The sequence below is a fragment of the Colobus angolensis genome, unplaced genomic scaffold, assembly GCF_000951035.1.
Source record: "Colobus angolensis palliatus isolate OR3802 unplaced genomic scaffold, Cang.pa_1.0 Scaffold101, whole genome shotgun sequence".
NCBI lineage: Eukaryota > Metazoa > Chordata > Mammalia > Primates > Cercopithecidae > Colobus > Colobus angolensis.
Window position 1 is genome coordinate 3,868,576 of NW_012111031.1, and position 23,422 is coordinate 3,891,997.

Here is a 23,422-nt window from a genome sequence, read left to right on the forward strand (position 1 = left end):
CTAGCTTGTCTAAAACTCAAGACTTAAGTATTAAGTGGTGATTAACATTCCCAAGTAAATTAACAAGAGGGTAGGTCCAGTACCTGGATTTCCTTAACTCCATTTCAGTCTGTATCATTCATACTAAAGATAGGTTATATGCCCAGTACTATTTTAAGCACTTTATGTACCTTCTATAACATTTCTCATGACCTAGGACATGTATTTTCAAGATGGCTGTCTAGGATTAAGAGGACAGTCTTTGTCCATAAATTTACTAAAACTGACACAGACAAAAATCAGATCAAACTGACCTTATGAGCAAGAAGTTTTAACCAAATAACTGGTTCCCATTATTTGAAAGAAAAACCAAATTTTAGAGATATAAACACACACCATATTATTTCATTCCAAATTAAGAGCAAAAATCTCATACACGATCATGCACCACATAACAATGTTTTTGGTCAATAACTGACTGCATATATAACAGTGGTCCCATAAGATTATAATGGAGCTGAAAAATTCCTATTGTTCAATGTAATGTTGTAGTGCAATGCATTACTCACATCTTTGTGATGATGCTGATGTAAATAAACCTATTGCACTGCCAGTCATAGTATAGCACATACAATTATGTATGGTACATAATATTTAATAATGAATATGTTACTGGTTTATGTATTTATTATACTATACTTTTTATTATTTTAGAGCATCCTCCTTCCACTTGTTAAAAAAAAAAAAAGGTTAACTGTAAAACACCCTCAGGCAGCTCCTTCAGGAGATATTCCAGAAGATAGCATCATCCTCATAGGAGATGACAGCTCCACACACTTCATTGTCCCTGAAAAGTTGGGACAGAAGTTGGAGGCAGAAGACAGTGGTATTGTTAATCCTGATCCTGTGTAGGCCTAGGCTAATGTGTGTGTTTGCCTTTGTTTTTGGCACAAACGTTTATGAAATTGAAAACAAAATGTAAATAGAAAAAAAGCATATAGAATAAGGATTATAAAGAAAGAAAATATTTTTGTACAGCTGGACAAGGTGTTTGTGTTCTAAGCTAAGTGTTATTACAAGAGTCAAAAGTTTTTTACAAACTGAAGATTTATAAAGTAAAAAAGTTACAGTGAGCTATAATTTACTACTGAAGAAAAAATGTTTATGAAATTAGTTTAGCCTAAGTGTAGTATTTATAAAGTCTATGATAGTGTACAGTAATGTCATAGGTAATGTTGTAGGCCTTCACATTCACTTGCTGACTCTCTGACTCACTCACTGACTCATTCAGAGCAACTTTCAATCCTGTAAGCTCCATTCATAGTAAGTGCTCTGTGCAGGTGTTCCATTTTTTATCTTTTATACTATATCTTTAATGTACATTTTCTGTGTTTGGATACGTTTAGATACACAAATGGTAACACATTGGTTTGTATAGACACACTCTACCAGGTTCACACAACAAAACTGCCTAATGATGCATTTATCAGAACATATCCCTGTTAAGTGGTGCATGGCTGTAGGATCAAAAAGAACCATTAAATATCAATGTTTAAATCACTGATGGCATCAAAATATAACCTCACTACACTGAAATAAATGTGTACAATGGACTACAGTTTTCCAATATATTTTTGTATATTATCCTCATTAATGCCACACAAAAAAGCAGAGCAAATATAGAACCTGAATCTCAGAGAAGTTAAATGACATGTTCAAGATTGACAATGGTAGAACCAAATATAAACCCAGGGCTGTAACTCCATGGCCCATACTCTTACCTATTATATTAGCTTTAGATTTCCTGAAATAATAATGATATCACTCAATAATATCACTGAGAAATGGCATGTATGGTATAGTCCCATTCACATTAGGATATGCATACATGAACAGTCATACATGTAGAAGTCAAAGCAAAATCAAAAATTTAATATTAAAGATTTCAATTTTTTTCTTAGTTGTATTTTCTAAAGTTTCTACAAGTGGTATGTGTTCCTTTATTACATAATTTTTATAATGGGGTGGGAGGTAGTTTCCCATACAGTTTCCTATAAATAGCAGCATACACAGGCAGCAGGGATATAGTATCTGCCAGTATTTTATACTACTAGACAAATACTGTTAGAGTATTTATACAAACTGGAAAGATGCTGCTTTTAACATTATTACTCTATAGTACCACTAATTAAAATAAATTCAAGTTACCTGTGATCCAATTTCGACACATCCCTGTCCCACAGCTTTAGCAAATTTCTCTTTAAAGATGTATCCTATATCCTTCACTCTTTTCAGTATGCTTTCTTTGGGATTCACTGTGCAGTTCTTTAGGAGGTAAAAACAGAAATCAATGTCGAGGATACTGTGTAATCAGAATTAATATTTTCTGCTCCATAATATATGACTTTTAAAATTGTTTATAAAAATGTGGAAACGCTTCCACAATAACTAGGTAACCACAACTACTGAACATAAGCAGACAATATAATTTCATTGGCTGTTAATGACCAAAAAATACTAGAGTACAACTAAAAAACCCTATTATCTAAATTTTCTGCCACTAAGCTAGAGAAGAGCAAATTTGTTAAGCTTTCCATTCATCAAAAAGAGCCTCATACATTCTCATAAAATATCTTCAATTAAGGGTTATATTGGGATGTATGTTGCTTCCAAAAAAGCAAATGAAATAAAACCAAGGCTTGCGCTTGGTATCATTTCCTAATTTTTTTTTTTTTTTTTTTTTTTGAGACAAAGTCTCACTCTGTTGCCCAGGCTGGAGTGCAGTGGCACGATCTCGGTTCGCTGCAACCTCCGCCTCCCAAGTTCAAGTGATTCTCCTGCCTCAGCATTCCAAGTAGCTGGGATTATAGGCAAGTGCCACCACGCCTCAGTAATTTTTGTCTTATTAGTAGAGATGGGGTTTCGCCATGTTGGCCAGGCTGGTCTCGAACTCCTGACTTCAAGTGATCCAACCACCTCAGCCTCCCAAAGTGCTGGGATTACAGGTGTGAGCCACCATGCCCGGCCCATTTCCTAATTTGAAAATGTGCTTTGAAAGAGTTATGAATTAGCTAAATCATTTAATTACATTTTCAGAAATACAAGATAGGGAAATTGTTCAAAAGAAGTTCCCACACATGTATCATTTGGAATGGGGCTATTCAACTTTAATAATTAAAACACATCACAAGATGATGTATTAAAATACATATTATAATGTATTATAATATTATATAATTCATATTATATTAAAAGTAATCACAGCATGATTCTCATCAGCTACAAAGATTTATTTTTTTAATCCTTTATACATAAAACACATTCAAAATATACATTCAAAAATAAAATTTCTAAAATTAAGAGTATGGCCAGGCACAGTGGCTCATGACTGTAATCCCAGCACTTTGGGAAACTGAGATGAGCAGATCACCAGAGGTCTGGAGTTTGAGACCAGCCTGGGAAACATGGTCAAACATCATCTCTACAAAAATTACAATAATTAGCTGGACATGGTAGCAGGCTCCTGTAATCCCAGCTACTTGGGAGGCTGAGGTTCAAGAATCACTTGAACCCACTAGGTGGAGATTGTAGTAAGCCAAGATCATGCCACTTCACTCCAGCCTAGACGACAGAGTGAAACTCTGTCTCAAAAAAATAAGAAGAAGAAGATTATAATTTTCATTCTAATGTGCATTATCTGTCAACATTTTCACATTCTAGAATATCAACAATTCTATATTCCTGAAAAAAAAAATAGCACACAAATCTTAGAAACATATAACAAATAAGCATTTCCTGTCATAAAACAATTGTTGCCAAAATGTCCATTAAAATGTTCATAGCTTCTAAGATTTCACATGGAGGGAAGATGGCATTAATTTTAAAAATTAAGAAACTTGAAATAATAGAGAATTAAAATGAAGGAAAAACATAATGACCTTCAAGACATGTTCACTTTGACATATGCAACTTATCATCTACATAATTAAGCTTTTAAGCTTCATTAAAAGTTAAGCTTTAAATTGAGCTCTAGAAAATGTCTTTCACATGCACTCATATGTTCACTGGAGTACTATTCACAATAGGAAAGATATGGAATCAACCTAGGTGCCCATCAGTGGTGGACTGGATAAAGAAAATGTGGTACTTATACACTATGGAGTACTATACAGTCATTAAAAAAAAGAACGAAGTTATGCCCTTTGCAGCCACATGGATGTAGCTTGAGGTCATTATCCTAAACAAATTAATGCAGACAAAGAAAAACAAATACTGCATGTTCTCATTAATAAGTGGGAGCTAAATATCACGTACTCATGGACATAAAGATGGCAACAATAGACACTAGCGACTACTAGAGGGAGGAGGGAAGGAAGGGAGCAAGGGTTGAAAAACTGTATAAAAACATAAAGATCATATAGTTTCCAAGTTTAAAAAAAAAGTCTTTGAGGCAGAATTTTTTTAAATAAAAAAGAACTCCTACATACTCCAAATATTGGAGGAAGTATTCAAAATGATATGACAAGAAAGAGCTTATCATTCTTTTAAATTCTTCCATTATCCCTTGCTAAAAGGTTTAGGTACCTGGGTACATGTTTTGGCATATATTCTTGTGCTATAGATAACTCATAAACAAAAGTGACTTTATGCATGTTGGACAAACAAAATCAATTCTGAGCCAAAACAATTATGAATATGATGACAGATATTACTTTGCTAATTCCTGGGGGAACATATTATGATGTCCCCCAGATGACAACAGATTATGACAAAATTACAGACAGGTTATGGCAATGAATGAATTGTTAACAAGTACAAAAAGCACAGTTGCTGAAATAAGCCAAATTTTAATAAGTCTCCTGACCCTACATCCAATTTTAGAGGATGAGCATTTCAGTGGGTCCCAACCCTCATCTGAGTTCAAGGAAGGAGTGAAGGAGCAAGCAAGCAACATAGATGATAGTTTCATTCTCTCTCTTTCTCTCTCCTTGTCTTCAGGGGAGAGAGGGTAGCAGATGCCTTCAGATATCAAACTCATTGTCTATCAGGAGTTGCAAACTACAATGCTAACAGGGCCAGGTAATAACTGGAAATAAAAATGGGTTAAATAGTGGATGAAAAAGATTATAGGGGTATGGGGAATGTTAACTCCTATCTAACACTACATTCAAAGAAAAGATCTTAAAAGTAGCCAGAGAGAAAAAGATAGATTAACTATAAAGGAACAACAGTTAGATCGAGTGACATAAGACTTCTTAATTAGCAAAAATGGGATCCAGGAAATGTATTATCTTCAAACTTACAAGAGTCTAAAAAGTAAATGTCAACCTGGAATTGAAGATCCAGCAAAGCGATCTCACAAAAAAATAAGAGTGAAGAAAATTTCAGACCAAAAAACAAAACAAAACCTCAAAAAGTTCATCCCAAATTAATACCACTGAAGTAATTATCAAAGGATATATCTGAAGACGACAACAATGATCTCAGAAGTGAGGCATCAGTTGTAAGGAAGAATGGTGAGCAAGGCAAATAGGTAAATATAAATTTTTTTTTAAATAACACTGTATAAATAAAACAATACTACTAATAATATCTACTTTGTGGGATTAAAAAAGCAAGAAAAGATTATGGATAACTACATGTTAGATAGGAGATAAGTACTTTAAAAAGAATCCAGTACTTTAACTTTTAATTTCAAGTTTCTTTGCCAAGATATTACAATAAATAATGTTTCATATATGGCTTACATTAAAATAGGAAATCAGATTTTCTGAAGGTTGATCACTTGCTGAATTTAAAATCATCATTAATTGTTGGATAGTGTTCATAACAGTCCTAGAGGGGAAAAAAATAGGAAAATGTGTTAAGCAAGGAAGGGAGAAAAAAAGAAAAAAATGAAATGTTTTCTATCCCCCAAGTTAAACGTGTCTTCAAATACACTGCCTCCCACTTGTCTTTACATTCCCTCAAATAAGACTGTGGTTTATAAGAAATTACATTTTACTTAAATCTTTAAGAAAATATGTATTCACAATCAATAAGTTTACAGTTATAGAATGGATATACTTATTTACTAATAAAACTACAAATCAATAAAATAGTGGCATTATTTTTAGGAGAAACTATATAAACTGGCAACAAAATGGTATTGTTTTAAGAAAACATTATTACAATCAAATGTTAAACATTTTCAAATTAAAGACAATAAGATATTTAGCAACTCAAGTAAAGAATCAGATGATTCTTCTTTACAGAGACCTTCAAGAAGAAAGGATACTAAGATCCTGGATACATTTAAAAGTCACCATTTTCAAAGCATAAAATTAGGTCAATCTCTTAAGATCTCATTAATTCTATAATTTTATGTGTGTGTATATCAAGGGGGCAGTATATGGTAAATATCAATATTACAATTTTGGAGTAGCTGAACATTTGGGATACTTTAATTATGCAAAGAACTGTAGACTGTTTAGGGCTAAAAAGATCCTCAAATATTATTTAGTAAAATATGCTCAGTGTTCTCAGCTAAGCATGTCTAAACCAGTATTTACCTTCCTCATCTTTCTTTTCTTTTTCTTTTTTTTTTCTTTTTTCTTTCTTTCTTTCTTTTTTTTTTTTTGAGAAGGAGTCTTGCTCTGTCGCCCAGGCTGGAGTGCAGTGGCACAATCTTGGTTCACTGTAACCTCCACTTCCCGGGTTCAAGCGATTCTCCTGCCTCAGCCTCCTGATTATCTGGGATTACAGATGCCCACCACCACACTGGACTAATTTTTGTATTTTTAGTAGAGATGGGGTTTTGCCATGTTGCCCAGGCTAGTTTCAAACTTCTGCCCTCAGGTGATGTGCCCACCTTGGCCTCCCAAAGTGCCAGGATTACAGGTGTGAGCCACCACACCTGGCCTCGCCTTTCAAATATATTGCAACACAGCTTCTATATGCTTCTGTGTCCACTAATCATATTTAAGCTACAGTGATTAAAGCCACAAATGACCAACTGGTAAAAACAAAAGACTTTTCTCATTTGTTCTAATACTTGACCTTCCTTGAAGCATTTGACACTGTTAGAGAAACACTTGCTCTTAATGAAACTCCTTCCCTCCCTCAGCTTTCTTGGCTTCACTCTCTGCACTTCTCAACCATACTTTCCCATTCTCTAGAACAGCGGTCCCCAATCTTTTTGGCAACACGGACTGGTTTCATGGAAGACAATTTTTCCATGGACCACGGAGGGTAGGGGGGAATGGTTTTGAACTGTTCTACCTCAGATCATCAGCCATTAAATTCTCATAAGGAGCCCACAATCTAGATCCCTCACATACGCAGTTCACGATAGGGCTCACGCACCTACGAGAATCTAATTCCACCGCTGATCTGACAGGAGTTGTAGAGCTCAGGCAGTAATGTTCGCTTGTCTGTCCACCACTCACCTCCTGCTGTATGGCCCGGTTCGTAATGGGACACAGACTGGTCCCTGGCCCAGGAGTTGGGGACCCCTGCTCTAGAACCTCACAACTTCTATCTAGTCCTTAATGCTAGCATCCTTTAGGCTTCCGCCCTTAGCCACCGACTCTTGATGCACCCTCACTTCAAGTAATTTCATTTTTTTTTATGGTTTTAACTCCCCTGATGATTCCCAAATCTATAGAAGACTATCCTACTGCTTACTAGATAGCTTCTTCAGAAATGCCTCTAGAACAATATTCTAAGTATGAATTCATCAAATATTTATCAAATCTGTTATTGTTCCTTCATTCCCACCACTACCATCGGGTCAGATCTTTAAACCTCTCAAGTAAACTGCTGCAACAGACAAGTCCAGAGATTTTCATATACTACGTCTGTGGTAGTAAGGCCAAGGCATATTCCTCAGTGGAATGGGACACATATTTTTTTTTTTTTTTTTTGCGTTAAAAACACTTGACTTTTATTCTGTATTTTATCACTGAAATATGTTGTCCTACCCATCCCACCCCACAATAAAAATCTCACTCAGGCCCCCCATTTCTTTCCCTCATCCCCTCTTCCACCATACCATCCCGGGGGACACAAAATTTTTTAAAAGAAAAATCAAAACAAAATTCCTCAGGTTATTCTAATTTGCACACCTGGTTAAGAACCACTGAGGCAGGCTGGGCGCGGTGGCTCAAGCCTGTAATCCCAGCACTTTGGGAGGCCGAGATGGGCGGATCACGAGGTCCGGAGATCGAGACCATCCTGGCTAACATGGTGAAACCCTGTTTCTACTAAAAAATACAAAAAACTAGCCGGGCGAGGTGGCGGGCGCCTGTAGTCCCAGCTACTCGGGAGGCAGAGCTTGCAGTGAGCTGAGATCTGGCCACTGCACTCCAGCTCGGATGACACAGAGCGAGACTCTGTCTCAAAAAAAAAAAAAAAAAAAAGAACCACTGAGGCAGACTGACAGGTTTATTTCTTTTTCTTATTCTCCTCAGTCTATCCCCCCCACAGACTATTACCATGTGAACTTGCAAAAATTATGTCTGATTTTATCCTTACCCCTGCTTAACATCCATTTATAGCACAGGCTCTATCATATACATGCTACAGTCCAAATTTGTGAGTATGGCATATAAGGCCCTTCATATCTAGCACCCACTCTCCTCTCCTGTGACTTCCTACTCTCATTTTACAGTCAATCAATACACAGCTGCTGCTAATAGTTTCCCAGACACATTGTGTTATGTGATATTATGAAATACATGTTTGGTCTTTGACCCCATATCCTGACATACAACTCCTAAAATACTTAGAAACTCCAGTGATGTCTTTTTGTGTGCTAATGAATTGACATGGCTGGCAGCCTCTAGGAAGCTTCTGGATGGGGGCTGGTCACTAGAAAGCCCAAAGCAGAGTTAGAGGATTGGAATCTTCGACCCCAGCCCCCAACCTCTGGGGAGGGGAGGGAAGCTGAAGTTTAGGTTGATAATCAATAGCCAATGATTTAATCTGTCATGCCTATGCAATGAGGCCTCCATAAAAACCCAAAACGGCAGGGTTCAGAGAACTTCCGGATAGCTGAACACGTGGAGACTCCTGGACGGCTGTCTGGCCAGGGAGGGCATAGAAGCTTCCCATCCCATCCCCCATACCTCATCCTGTGCATCTTTACATCCGTATCCTTTGTAATATCATCTATAATAGACCAGTAAACAGAAGTGTTTCTTTGAGTTTTGTGAACCACTCTAGCAAATTAATCGAACCTAAGAGATGTCATGGGATCCCCAACTTGAAGCCTTTGGTCAGAAGATCCAAAAACCCAGACTTGCAATTGGCATCTGAAGTTGGGGCCAGTTTTGGGGACTGAGCCCTCAACCCGTGGGATCCGACACTATCTCCAGGTAACCAGTGTCAGAAGTAAATTAGAGGACACCCAGCTGGGGACTGCTGCAGAACTGATTGCTTGTTTCTTGGTGAGGAAAACTTGCCCACATTTGGTCACATAATGTTGTACAAATGTGTTGATTCCAAATGTGTTAATTTCTGTGTTGATTGTTGTCGGTAGTGTGACAGCAGAGTTTTCTCCACTTACATGTTTCACACTTCCATCCCTTTGAACATGCTGTTCCCATTCCCTAAAATCTTTATCCTGTGACAAAGGCCTTTACATGTTTCAAAATTCAGTTCAGACATTGCTTTATAGTCCCTTCTGTGTCATCTCAGTATCTTGTCCATAAGTATATACTATACTTATATGAAAATGTATTCATGTACATATTTATACAATCATTTGAAATATATTACTGATTGCCTATTATGTACCAAGTATTATAACAGGTCCTAATTATTAGATAGTGAACAAAAATGTTATGGTCTCTGTGATATGGAATTTTAAGGCTATTTTGGGTATTAGTAAAAAACAAGCAAACACAAATGAATCTACCAATATAAATTGGGATGTATGCTATAAAGAATGGAACAGGATGCTATGAGAAATAATAAAATACTTCAGAGAGAAACATATTTTCAAAAGCAATATTTGTGCTGAATGAAGAGTAGCAGTTGGTAATCCATGGAAAGAAAAGGAGGAAGAGTTTCAAGAAGAGGGAATGTCAAGAAGAGGGATACGAGGGTTTTCAAAGTACAAAAGAACTTGGAAATTCCAAGAAACTAAGAGAAGGCCAATGTGTGACTAACACAGAGCAAGAAAGTAAACAAGATGAGGTTGGAGAGGCAACAGAAACCAGATCATATAAGATCTTTTAGGCATTGTTAAGGAATTTGCATTGTATACCAATTGCAATGGGAAGCAGTCAGAGGGTTTTAACAGCAAGGTGAACGTAACTGATTTACATTTCTAGGAGAAATTCTGGGGGCTTTATGGAGAATAGCTTTGATGGTGAGGAGACAGCAACAGGGAAGAGACCAGATGCAGGTAGTAGGCTACTGCAAAAAAATCCAGGAGAAAAAGAACAATGTCTTGGACAAGAGTTGAGAGAGGAGAAATGGAGAAAAGTAGATGAACTCAGGAAATATTTTGGAGGTAGATTATTCAACAAGCCTTGATAATAGATTTTGAGGTGGGAAATGAGTGAGGAAAAAGACATAAAAAATAGTTCTAATCCTTTTAGGTTGTATGCAGATCAAATAGTGATACTTTTAATTTTTTCTTTTTTATTTACTGAAATGGAACACATTCCTATTTTAGGTTATGTTCCTTAAGGATAGACAAAACTAGGTCCAATAACCATATCTTCAGCAACTAGTAAAATGCCCAGCACACAAAGATTATATATATATATATATTTGAGACAGAGTTTCACTCTTGTCACCCAGGCTGAAGTGCAATGGCACAATCTCAGCTCTCTGCAACCTCCGCCTCCTAGGTTCAAGCAATTATCCTGCCTCAGCCTCCCGAGCAGCTGGGATTACAGGTGTGCACCACCACACCTGGGTAATTTTGTATTTCTAGTAGAGATGGGGTTTCACCACATTGGCCAGGCTGGTCTCAAACTCCTGACTTCAGGTGATCTGCCCGCCTTGGTCTCCCAAAGTGCTGGGATTACAGGTGTGATCCATCGCACCTGGCCTTCAATATATATTTCTTACATGTATGTATGTATGAATGGATACATGTATTTCTTACATGTATGTATGAATACATAAAGAAACGTGAACAAATCTGAAACACTATAAAGCAATGAATAACAAAATTATAATATAATTAAAAGTAGGAAAATTCATACCTAACTGGAGTGTGTGGAGGAATCACATTCACTTCTTCATCAAGGTTACTTTTTCGTGGTGTTCTCTGTGTTTCAAAACTAAATCACAATAAGCGAAGTCATTCACATACTGAAAATTTACAATTTGTGCTTTATGCATCAAAAAACCAGTATAATGCTTCTGTTGTCTCATAAAATCATATAAAATGATAACTCAATAATAGATATGATAGAAAATAGATGACCCAACTGCTGCTTAAATAAAATCTTTTTCATTATTGTTTTTAATTGTGGGTCTCTTTCCATTATGCTTATGACAAAGAGGTATACCAACCATTATTTTTTTAAAAGTGAAAGTCAGATGCTTTCTCCCTGGTGGTATTGATAACCAAATTGTTCAGTATTAAAAAGCATTAAAACTCTAGTTTTTCAATGCATTATTCCTTCCAAAAACTTTATTTCCACTTAAATAAAATTTAAAACATTTTACTGTGTTTAACTTCTAAATTATGCATATTTTCAGTTTCATATTAAAAGAGTTCATGCTAAAGACACAAAATTGACTTTACTTATGATCAGTCAAAAATTTTAACAATCACTCTCAACCATTCCAATTTTAGGTTTCTACATGATAATAAAAGAGACTACACCTTTGTATTAACTTTTTTTAATAAACCAGGCAGGCAATAGTATATGAAAGGATAGTAATAAAATAGAGACCACCACTATTTGCAGAAACTAATTACTTTAGACATTATCTTTTGGTGCACATTTTAAAAAATTATATTCAGTTAACTGCAAAAAGATAACTGTTACAGGACACACATTTCACATTAAATCTATATTTGTAGATAAGTTATATGCTTAAAATACTGTTAACCTTTTCTTTGTATAAAGACATTTGAAAGTAATTTGTTACAAATGATATCTAAAGGTCGCTAAGCTAAAAACTATATAATCTACCTATATCAGTATCAACCTATATCTAAGGCAAATCAATCAAATATACCATGTGCAATACCTGTCTATAGAATCAGTCTGAAGAGTCTTATCATGATCCAAAAATAATCTTGCATCTAGATCTTTATTTTTAAGATAAATTTCTTCATATCGTTTAGACAGACTTTCAACCTTGAAAGAAAAAAGTCACTGAAAATTATACTTTACATGTCATTACATCTCTCAGAACACAGAGGCACAGATTTCATTAAAGAATTTTTGTACAATATACATTTAATTTTGCAATATACACTGAGTTTGCATGCAATATAAATAAGGTCTATCTAAAAGTGAGGTACAGAAAATTGCAATATTTGTTCAACTTTGATTTTAGGTCTATTTCATGCATATGAAAGATTTACTAGAATTTTACATAGACAAAGATAACCAATGCTACAAAACAGTACCAAAGATAAAAATAGGTATTATTATAACTGTTTAACTGCCAAGATTTTCCAAACATTCCATATATGCTTTACTTTTAATCTTTTTTTTTTTTTGAGATGGAGTTTTGCTGTTTTGCCCAGGCTGGAGTGCAGTGGCACAATCTCGGCTCACTGCTACCTCCACCCACCAGGTTCAAGCGATTCTCCCGCTCAGCCTCCCAAGGAGCTGGGATTATAGGTACCTGCTACCACGCCCGACTAATTTTTTTATTTTTAGTAGAGATGGGGTTTCACCATGTTGGCCAAGCTGGTCTTGAACTCCTGACCTCAGGTGATTTACCTGCCTCAGCCTCCCAAAGTACTAGGATTACAGGCGTGAGCCACCGTGCCTGGTCTACTTTTAATCTTTTATGTTTATCAATATAAAATATTTTTTCAAACATTATTGCAAATCCTCTTGATTACATATTCTACCAATGTTTTCTAAACCCTTTGGTTCACTCCAGTACCCTTCAGTTAAGTATCTTGGGCAAGAGAAAAGTTTATCAGTTCAATTAACATACTTGCACCATTTATTCCCAATCTTAGATACTTTTTCAATTGCTAGAATTTGTAACTCTTTCATCAGTTCTGATCCATAATTTTTTAATCATACTTTAAAAACCAATGCCCAAGAGAAAGCTATTGGCATGCCTTCTACTGTGACTTTTAATGCCAAAGTGATTCCAACCTGAGAGAAGTAAAATTGCATTCTAAAAGGAGAGATAGGAAGAAACCCAATTAAATGCAAACTTTTCATTAATCTTCATAAATGTATTAGATAGAACAATAATCTGTGCTTGATTAAGTTTAATCATTGTTCCTGTCCTACCTTAGTTGAGGCACTAATTACCAGTCATCTACTGATTGACTATATTATGTGAAATATTGGAGAAAAAGTAAAATTACTCTTAAGATTTATATTAAAACTGTAATCCTTTTAACAGAAAAAAAAGATTGCTATAACAGATTTTAAAGTTATGAACAGCCTATTTTTTGGTACCAAAAGTGGTAACAAGACTCATTAATATAACATTTGGTCCCTTCTTGCTTCTTCAGTACCATATTTTAATTGTTCTGCCCTGTATCCCAACCTTAATGAATTACTTAAGAGTTCACTGATCAGACCATAGTATCATACATCACTGCACCTTTGAATCTATAATGTCCAACCCTTGTAAATGCTGTATCTGTAATGCTTACTCAAATTTGAAATCACATCACCTCTAAACTATTTTCCACAAAACCTATCAGCCCCAGTTTGGATTAGGTACTCTCCTTTGAGATATCACAGAACCCTGTGAATACTTTTATCACAGTCTTGTAGACTCCTGTAATGGTCTATACCTTTGTCAGCCTCTCCCACTAGCACTTTAAGGATAGTGACTGAGAGTGAAATCTCTGTATCTATAGTATCTAGCACATGTCTGACATATATTAAGCATTCAAAAAATATTTGTTGAATTCATAAATTAATTCAAAAACTAGCTATCAATTCAGGTTACAGAACTAGCAGTCTAGATATTTTATTTCATGCCTTTTGGTCATAGTGACTAATACTAGGTGCTTCTAAAACACTGGTTTTGTTCTTCATCATTTATCACAGCATCCTTTTCTCCACATATTGCACCTTACCATGCAAAGCTCTGTTATTCTGTTCTCATTGGAAAGACATTTGTAGGAAAATGCAAAACAAAACAGATAGATGGATGGAATATCACAAAAGTAAAACACTTCTGCAATAGTCACAGTCATTTCAACAAATACATTTGTATTTTCAATTAAGTAGTTCCTAAAAGTCCTCAAAAGAGATGTTCCGCAATATAGTAATGCCAGTAATGTAGATGGCATTAATCATGGTTCCTACACTTAATAATGCTTACCAAAGCAAATGTAACTGTGTATATTTAGCTATTAATATTTAGCTATTTAATGGTATTTAGAAGTTTAAAAGTCTATACTTCGGGTTTTGAAAATTTTCAATAAAGATTGCTTTCTAGTATAAATCACAAAATGATGCTAATACATTTGATTACCTACTCAAAAGCTTTTTGTTACTATACAAAAGTTAGTTTCACCACAATTCTACTTGGCTAGATTCTTCTTGAGCAAAAAAAAAATTTTGATACACAGTAAATTGATCTAAGAAAGTTAGACAATTATCCTCCCTCCATAGTCTCAAAACATTAATATTTTATTAAATTTCCTTTCAGATTACCTCTGGAAGTCCATTAGATGTTACAAGTCCAAGAGAATTCATAAAAGGTATAAAATTTTTGAAATAAACATTTTTCACCTGAAAAAGATGAAGTTACAACATGATCATTAAAATGTAAAACCAAATCTAATCTCTGTCACTATTAACACTAGAATGAAAGTGTTAACTGACATTTTATCAATGACATCCATTCAAGATAGTGTAATATTTATAATTAATTCAATTATTTACTTTTTAATGCATATGAAGGTAAGTAGGAAACTGTTAAAGAAATGGGATTTATGGGAAGAGAACTCCTTGAAACCAATTTCAATATTCCACATTTAACAAATGATAAAAAGACAGGACACTCAAAAAAATTAAGCAACTTGACTCGTGGCAGAGTTTGAATTAAAATCCAGTCTGTCTACCATCAAAGCCAAGGCTTTTCTACATTGCCTCTGATTTCTCTCTAGAGTAAATTTTTGGACATTTCACTCATAGGTCATCTGATATCTGCTCAGAAAATATCAAGTCAATTTTTAAGCATAAATTAAAAAAAAAATTCCACACCCAAAATTAATACCCAATAATTCATTTCAAAACCAAATTATTCAGTGGTGTCTTCTGATGGAGAAAACTTCTTAATTTTCATGTACTTAAATTTATTGTTTCCTTTATAGGCTGTGGGTTTTGTGACCTGATTAAGAAATATTTATCAGGCCGGGCGCAGTGGCTCATGCCTGTAATCCCAGCACTTTGGGAGGCCGAAGCAGGCAGATCACTTGAGGTAGGGAGTTCGAGGCCAGCCTGACCAACATGGAGAAGCCCCACCCCTACTAAAAATACAAAAAAAAATTAGCTGGGCGTGGTGGCACATGCCTGTAATCCCAGCTATTTAGGAGGTTGAGGCAGGAGAATTGCTTGAACCCAGGAGGTGGAGGTTGCGGTGAGCCGTGATTGCACCATTGCACTTTAGCCTGGGCAACAAGAGCGGAACTCCGTTTCAAAAAAAAAAGGAAAAGAAAAAGAAAAGAAATATTTACTTACTTTTTGATAATAAAACTTTTTTCTATCAAAAAATTAAAAATAAAAATGTTTTGTGGGAGTATACGTGGTTTTATGCAAAAGCATCCTATAATTAATATGGATCTAAAAAAAACCATACACACACACACTCAGAAAACCTGGAGTTATATTCCTGGCCATTTTATACTTGCAGTGTGTTAACAGAATTTTAAACAATCTGCTTTTCTTTATTTATCTTCCTTGCCAAACTTGGAGTTTATATTTATTAAGGTGGGAGTAATTTAATATCAGTTCCTACCTCTATTTCCTAAATAAGTTATAAGAATTAAGTCTCTGAAATATTTATTAGTTTTGTTTCCTAATTAGCTTACATTTACCTAGAATATTTATAACGTAACTAGTTCTAATTAACCAATTAGTATGACTAACCAATAGTTATATAACCATAAACAAACCAATTAGTTATATATTAGGTATATAAACCATAAATTATATATAAACCTTATATATGCCATAAATTAACCAATCAAAATGACTAACTAATAGTTATATAACCATAAGTGCAATATGTAGTTAATGAAGTGCCACTTAAAATACCACCTAAGCTTTTAACTGACTGTACTTGAAAAATCGTAACTATGAAGATTCTAAATTGTAAGAAATTCTTTAAAATTAAAAGTAGAAAAATGGTTTATTCCTAATCTTAAAAATGAAATTTTTCAAGTAGTTCTGAAATCCAGATAATTAACAATCAGGAATCAGAAAACTACATTTGCTGCTATTCATTATCTTATGAATAAGCAACAAACCCAGAGTAAAAAGAAGTATTTCAACTACATTTGTCAGCTTATTTGTAAAGATAATTTGTAATTCTAGAAAAAGAAAGCATATATATTTATATGTATATAAGTATACATATTTATATGTACTATTAATATTTCTACATATGTTTTCTTTTCCAGAATTTCTTTTTTAGAATATATAAAGTTGATATATCTATATCTATACAAAGTTGACTCTTGAACAATGCAGGGTAAGTTAGAGGTGTCAGTCCTCCATGCAGTAAAAATATCTGTGTATAACTTTTTTATTTTTTATTATTTTCTTAGAGAAGGGGTCTCTCTATATTGCCTAGGCTATATTGCCTAGGCCTAGGAGTGTAGTGGCTATTCACAGGTGCTATCACATGCATTACAGCTTCGAACGCTTGGGCTCAAGCCATCCTTCCACCTCAGCCTCCCAAGTAGCTGAGACTACAGGTCTATCGATTACTTTTGAGTACCCAAAATTTAACTAACAGCCTACTGTTGACTGGAAGCCAACCAATAACATAAAGATTTGATTCACATATGTTTTGTATATGTACTATATATACATACTATATATATATCATCTTATGATAAAAATAGAGAAAAGAAAATATTAGGAAAATTGTAAGAAGAGAAAATACATTTACAGTAAGTTTATGTCATCTGTTAACAAAAATCATGTGCTTGAAACAGCAGGCAACTGAAGCTATAGACCTCAATATACAGTACATATCAAGCAATTCAATTTTTTCTTCTAACATCATGATTTTTCTCTGCTTCTTGGGAAAAATTCCAGCATCACTAGTGCAACTCCTCATGGGTCCTATGGTGTTATTCAAAGTTTATAGTATTGCACTAAACATGATAAAAAATAGTGAAAAGCTCAAGAAGTCACTTTTTATTGCAATATTCAATTTATTGGAAAGATGAACTGCTCACATGGAGATGATTAGTGTCACGGGGCAGCTTTTTAAGTGGATACAACACTTGAGCTTACCGCAATAGCAACAGGCTAAAAAATTATTACAATATGGACTAGTTAATTTTATGAAATTATGACTTTATATTGCATCTTCATGTTTGTTTACATTTCTTGTGATTGCAAATGGCACCATGTACAGTCTGTGCTTGTATAAGTTTTGATAAATTTTAACTTTTTTAATAGATTTGTATATATTTTATGGTATAGTAAGTGATAAAATAGACTAGTATCTACATATATTTTATGCATTCACGACATGCCTTTTTCTTAATTTTTTCAGTATTTCTAGGCTACATGGTTTGCTACAAGTTTTTTCAAATTATTGAAAATCTCCAAAAATTTTTCTAATATATGTAATTAAATAAATCTGTAAGTGGACCCATGCAATTCAAACCTGTTGTTCAAGAGTTAACTGTACATTTGTTGAAATTAGTAAGCCATAGTGCAAAAACTATGATATATCTTGATAAATCATTCTAATACTTCTTAAACTAGATTTTAGGACCACACTCCCATTCCTTCCCAAAGTTAACAGGGAAATTTCAAAGATGTAACATTTTTTACTGCTATCTGGTGTTAGTAATTGTGGACAATAAAACAAATTATGAAAAAAACTGTATGATAAAAAGGAAAGAAGCAGTAGTACCAGATATCCCAAAGTCTAATGGAGACTCTGTTAATAATAAGCTGTCAGTCCCTGGAAGCTTGTTTACTCATTATAAAAAGGAGATTTAATACATTATTTGTAAGATTCCTTCAAAGAGCCACATTCTATGAGCAAGATAAGTAATTCATATGTATTCTCCAGCAGTTATTATGTGCTGTAATATTTAGAAAGAGAGTAATTATAGAAGGCCAAACAGAAATTTAATGTTGGTATCACTTATCACTAAACCAAAACACTAGAGCACTAGAGTTTTCTAAGCAGGGCTTTTTGGTTGGTTTGTGTGTTTTTAGAGACATAGTCTCACTCTGGCGCCCAGGCTGGAGTGCAGTTGTGCAATCATGGCTCACTGTAACCTCAAACTTCTGGGCTCAAGCAGTCCTTTTGCCTCAGTCTCCCAAGTAGCTGGCACTACAGGCACATGCCACCATGCCCAGCTCATTTTTTTAAATATGTATTTTGTAGAGACGGAGTCTCACTATGTTGTTCAGGCTGGTTTAGACCTCCTGGCCTCAAGAAATCCTCCCACTTCAGCCTCCCAAATTGCTGGGATTACAGGTGTGAGCCACCACGCCCAGCCTTGGTAGGATATTTTAAAACATTAGGGGTATCAGTAACCTCAGAGGAATAAAATAAAAAACTACATTTGAAAACTATTGTCTTGATTATATACTTTTCAGTGATTCCAGAGTGAGGGAGCTACTCTCTTTAAAATCAAAGTAACTAAATATAACAAATTAATTTTTTCTAAATATTTTACTACTGCAAAAGAGTTAGTACTAATTACAAAAAACATGCTCATCACAAAAGATGTAAATATTGTTAGGGAGAATTTGCATCTAAATCTACTTTAACTGTTTTAAAGAAATCATGAAGTTAAATTACCTCATCTATATTACATTCATGTTCTTTACAGAGAACTTCAATAATTCTTGTATCATTTTCTAGTTGTTTTGCTATCCGTGCACTCCTGTTCTGGCCTCGCCTGGGTGTTCGAGGTGAACCATTAATGGGTATGACAGCTGTTTCTGTAAAAGTGGTAAATTAGATAAGAACAATTGTACATCCATCATATAAAATAATGAAGTATTCTAACTATAACTTAGGTCAAAAATAATCTTGGTAACTTTCTACTACTTTTACTTATTGGAAGGATAACAATTTCATCCATATCTACTATGAATTATGTACTAATATTAGTTTTTGTCATCCCTCTTCTACTCTGCTCCCAAGCAGCCCAAAAAGAACGGTAAACTACAATCTCATAAACAAATACAAAGAGAAGGCATGCAAATAGCCAACTTTCAAACTAAATCTAAGTGCATCTTAGTTTGCAAGAGGAAAAAAATGTTTTCTGTCTTAGACTCTTAAAAATAATGAGCAAATATTTCTGAATTCAATTTCTAGACATAGCATAAAAACAGTATTTTAAGTTTTAGTAAATTATGATGTCTTTAAGGGATAGGTATAAATATATTACAGTAAATATAATAATATGATAATAAACTGTGATTTTAAAAAATCTCCTGGATTATTTTGAGCATTCCCAATTCAAACTAAATACAGGTTCAGCTATTAAAAATATTACAGATGGCCAGGCGTGGTGGATCACGCCTGTAGTCCCAGCACTTTGGGAGGCCAAGGCAGGTGGATCACGAGGTCAGGAATTCAAGACCAGCCTGGCCAACATGGTGAAACCCCATCTCTACTAAAAATACAAAAATTAGCCAGGCGTGATGTTGCATGCCCATAGTCCCAGCTACTTGGGAGGCTGAAGCAGGAGAATTGCTTGAACCCAGGAGGCAGAGGTTGCAGTGAGCCGAGATCGCGCCACTGCACTCCAGACCTGGGCGACAGAGCAAGACTCTGTCTCAGAAAAAAAAAAAAAAAATTAAAGATGATTAAGTATAAAAAGTATGTATCGCCTCTAGATCCAATCAACAACTTGCAAGAAATTGAGAGGACAGACGAACATGTTAAACTATACCACAGAATATGATCAGCAAAAACCACTGTGGAAAACTTAAGACAATCTGATTACAAGAAAAAAAGAAAGGATGGAAGAGACACTTTTAAAAGAGTTTTTAAAACATGTCAACCAATCACAAAGTATAAATCTTATTTTGATTCTGATACAGTCAACCTGTAAAATAAAAATTTAATTATTTTTACAAGAAAATCTGAGCACTTTGTAGATATTCAGTAATATTAAGGAGTCACTATTTATTGATTTTTAGGGGTGATAACAAACGGCACTTTAATTACATTTTTTTTAAAGTATTTTTTAGAGATACATACTGAGATGTATAAGGATGAAATGGTATGCAAAGATGTGCTTCAAAATAACACAGCTGGGGGAACTGAGCAGGCGATGGGGCTACAGATTAACTGTAAGTTATCTGTTGAAGTTACATGATAAGTATATGGAGGCTTATTATACTACTGAATATTTTTTTATTCATTTGAAATTCTCTACAACAAAAGTTAATTAAGAGTTACCATATTCAGTCAGTTCAATAATACCTCATGCTGATTTCTCTTTAACAGAGCACCTAGAGAATTCAAATGTACATTTGAATTATCCAAAAGAACAAAGATTGTCAACCTAAAGTAACTTGCAACATCAACTTATTAAGTTACAACATTGAAAAAAAGTGGGAAAACAGTATATAAAGGAAATTTATAAAATTTGGGAGAAAATTTGAAGTATATTTGTTTTCTGTATAGAAGTTTTTCTTTCTTTCTTTGCATGAGGTTTCTGCTAAATGATGATTTCTGCCTTCTCTGCTAAACCATGTTCAACACATTTTCAAAATTCTGCTCCAGACTTCATTTTTCCACTAAATTCTGTTCACAAAGTTTAATGAGGCTTCATCCTTCCACACATTTCAACAACACTTTGAAACGTCCATGTTATCTATTATTTTTAGCATTAATACTTTCATCATTTCAGAAGCAAGGAGTTAGTCTGACCTTAGGAAAGTTTACAGTTTTCTGTATATAATAATATAAGTGACTTCGAAATCCTACTCTTGAGGCCATGAAAGGAAGCAATTCTAGGTTAAAAGGAATATACCTTACTTATAATTCTTTTTTTTTTTTTTTTTTTTTGAGACGGAGTCTCCCTCTGTCGCCCAGGCTGGAGTGCACTGGCCGGATCTCAGCTCACTGCAAGCTCCTCCTCCTGGGTTTACGCCATTCTCCTGCCTCAGCCTCCCAAGTAGCTGGGACTACAGACGCCCGCCACCTCGCCCAGCTAGTTTTTTGTATTTTTTAGTAGAGACGGGGTTTTACCGTGTTAGCCAGAATGGTCTTGATCTCCTGACCTCGTGATCCACCCGTCTCGGCCTCCCAAAGTGCTGGGATTACACGCTTGAGCCACCGCGCCCAGCCACTCATACTTCTTTAATGCTATCTAATTATATTGGCAAGTTATTTTTATTTAAATGTACTTCCCATCTCATCACTCATCACCCACTGAAATAGTATGAGTTAATAGCTTATATACAAAAAAACACATAGTTATTACAACATCCAATAGTAATAAAAACTTAGTTAAGCTGTTCCCATATAATAGGCCGCTCTTTCCCACACAATTTCATTCATATCTTTTTCTTGTTTCTTGCTTTTCTTCACTGGGCATGCCCTCTCCCAACATATTTACTGAGAATGCCTTTCCCCAGTCCTAACCACTCTTCCATGTTAATTTCAAATACTACTTCCTTTATACAGTATTCTTTGGTCTTCCACAGCAGGAAAAACTTTGTCTCCTGAACCTCCATTTGTTGTATTTTGACCCAAACCACTTTCTACCATATACTCTAATCATTTGTTTACATGCCTTATCTTTCCTTCTATAACTTACACTACTTAAGGGCAAAGTCCATGTCTGATTTATTTTTTATCATCTTGTCAGCCTCAGAACCATGTTTGGTACCCACTAGACATTCAATAAGCAACTGCTGAATGAGAAAGTAAAAGGGGCATAAATTAAATACTTACTATATGGTTCTTTGAGCAACACAGGAGGTGAGAGTTTAATAAAATAGTCAAGGACACATAGCATTAACTGAAATGAAATCACCAGATCATCTTCCATTTGTAATACTTCCCCTGAAAAAAAAAAATTTTACATTTTTAAAGAAAGTTAGAGATTCAGATCTATCAGAGAAAATTGTAGGGTAGAGTGTATCCATAAATTCATTCCTTCAACTATGAGCATGGTAAAGATTTTTTCTTTTTTTTGCAAAAAAAAATCTGTTTTAAAAGATATAAAATATACAAAGTTATGGAGTTATGAATCAAGTGTTAAGTCTACTATGAGAATTTTACATTTAAGTATTTCTATAATAATTCTGTATGTCTAAAATCATTATAAATTTTGCTTTTTAAAATTTATTTGGGCCAGGTGTGGTGGCTCACGCCTGTAATCCCAGCACTTTGGGAGGCCGAGGCGGGTGGATCATGAGATCAGGAGATCGAGATCATTCTGGCTAACACAGTGAAACCCCGTCTCTACTAAAAATACAAAAAATTAGCCACGCGTGGTGGCGGGCACCTGTAGTCCCAGCTACTCCGGAGGCTGACACAGGAGAATGGCGTGAACCCGGGAGGCAGAGCTTGCAGTGAGCTGAGATTGCGCCACTGCACTCCAGCCCGGGCAGCAGAGCGAGACTCCATCTAAAAATTTATAATTCTAATTTTATAAATATTTTCTTTATGTTTGTATAATAAATATTTTATTTATAATATAATAATTAGAATTAAAATATTTAATTCCAATTTTATAAAGTATTATATTTATTACATAAAATTACTAAGTTTATTAGAATGTATTCTAATTCCAATTATTCGACTTATTCTCACTATCTAAAAATTTAAAATAATTATTTTATTTATAAAATTATGATTTTATTCCAATTATTTATATCTAAACCTTATATATTTTTAATTTCAACCCCTCTAAAATCTTGCAATAATCAAAACCATTAAGAGATAACAAAATTAGTATATAAATTTAAAGTCCTCTATGAAATAATTGTTCACCATAAAATCTTTAAAGTTATTAGAATATATACACAACTAGATGGCTGTGAGAAAAATAAACGCATGTAACAGATACCCAAGAAAACAAATAGTGTAGCTACATAAAATATAC

The 23,422-nt window shown here is 34.5% G+C and overlaps 1 protein-coding gene across 1 annotated transcript in view; it reads right to left on the bottom strand.

Moving 5' to 3' along the window:
* RB1 (retinoblastoma 1) overlaps positions 1 to 23,422 on the bottom strand; it is a 182,234-nt gene that overhangs the window by 92,783 nt on the left and 66,029 nt on the right. The window contains exons 6-12 of the mRNA XM_011939655.1: positions 22,267 to 22,377; positions 19,150 to 19,292; positions 14,802 to 14,879; positions 12,181 to 12,290; positions 11,181 to 11,258; positions 5,727 to 5,814; positions 2,188 to 2,304 (exon numbers count right to left, since the gene is read on the bottom strand). Of these exons, the coding sequence (XP_011795045.1) occupies positions 2,188 to 2,304; positions 5,727 to 5,814; positions 11,181 to 11,258; positions 12,181 to 12,290; positions 14,802 to 14,879; positions 19,150 to 19,292; positions 22,267 to 22,377 (725 nt within the window). The remainder of the gene's footprint in view (positions 1 to 2,187; positions 2,305 to 5,726; positions 5,815 to 11,180; positions 11,259 to 12,180; positions 12,291 to 14,801; positions 14,880 to 19,149; positions 19,293 to 22,266; positions 22,378 to 23,422) is intronic.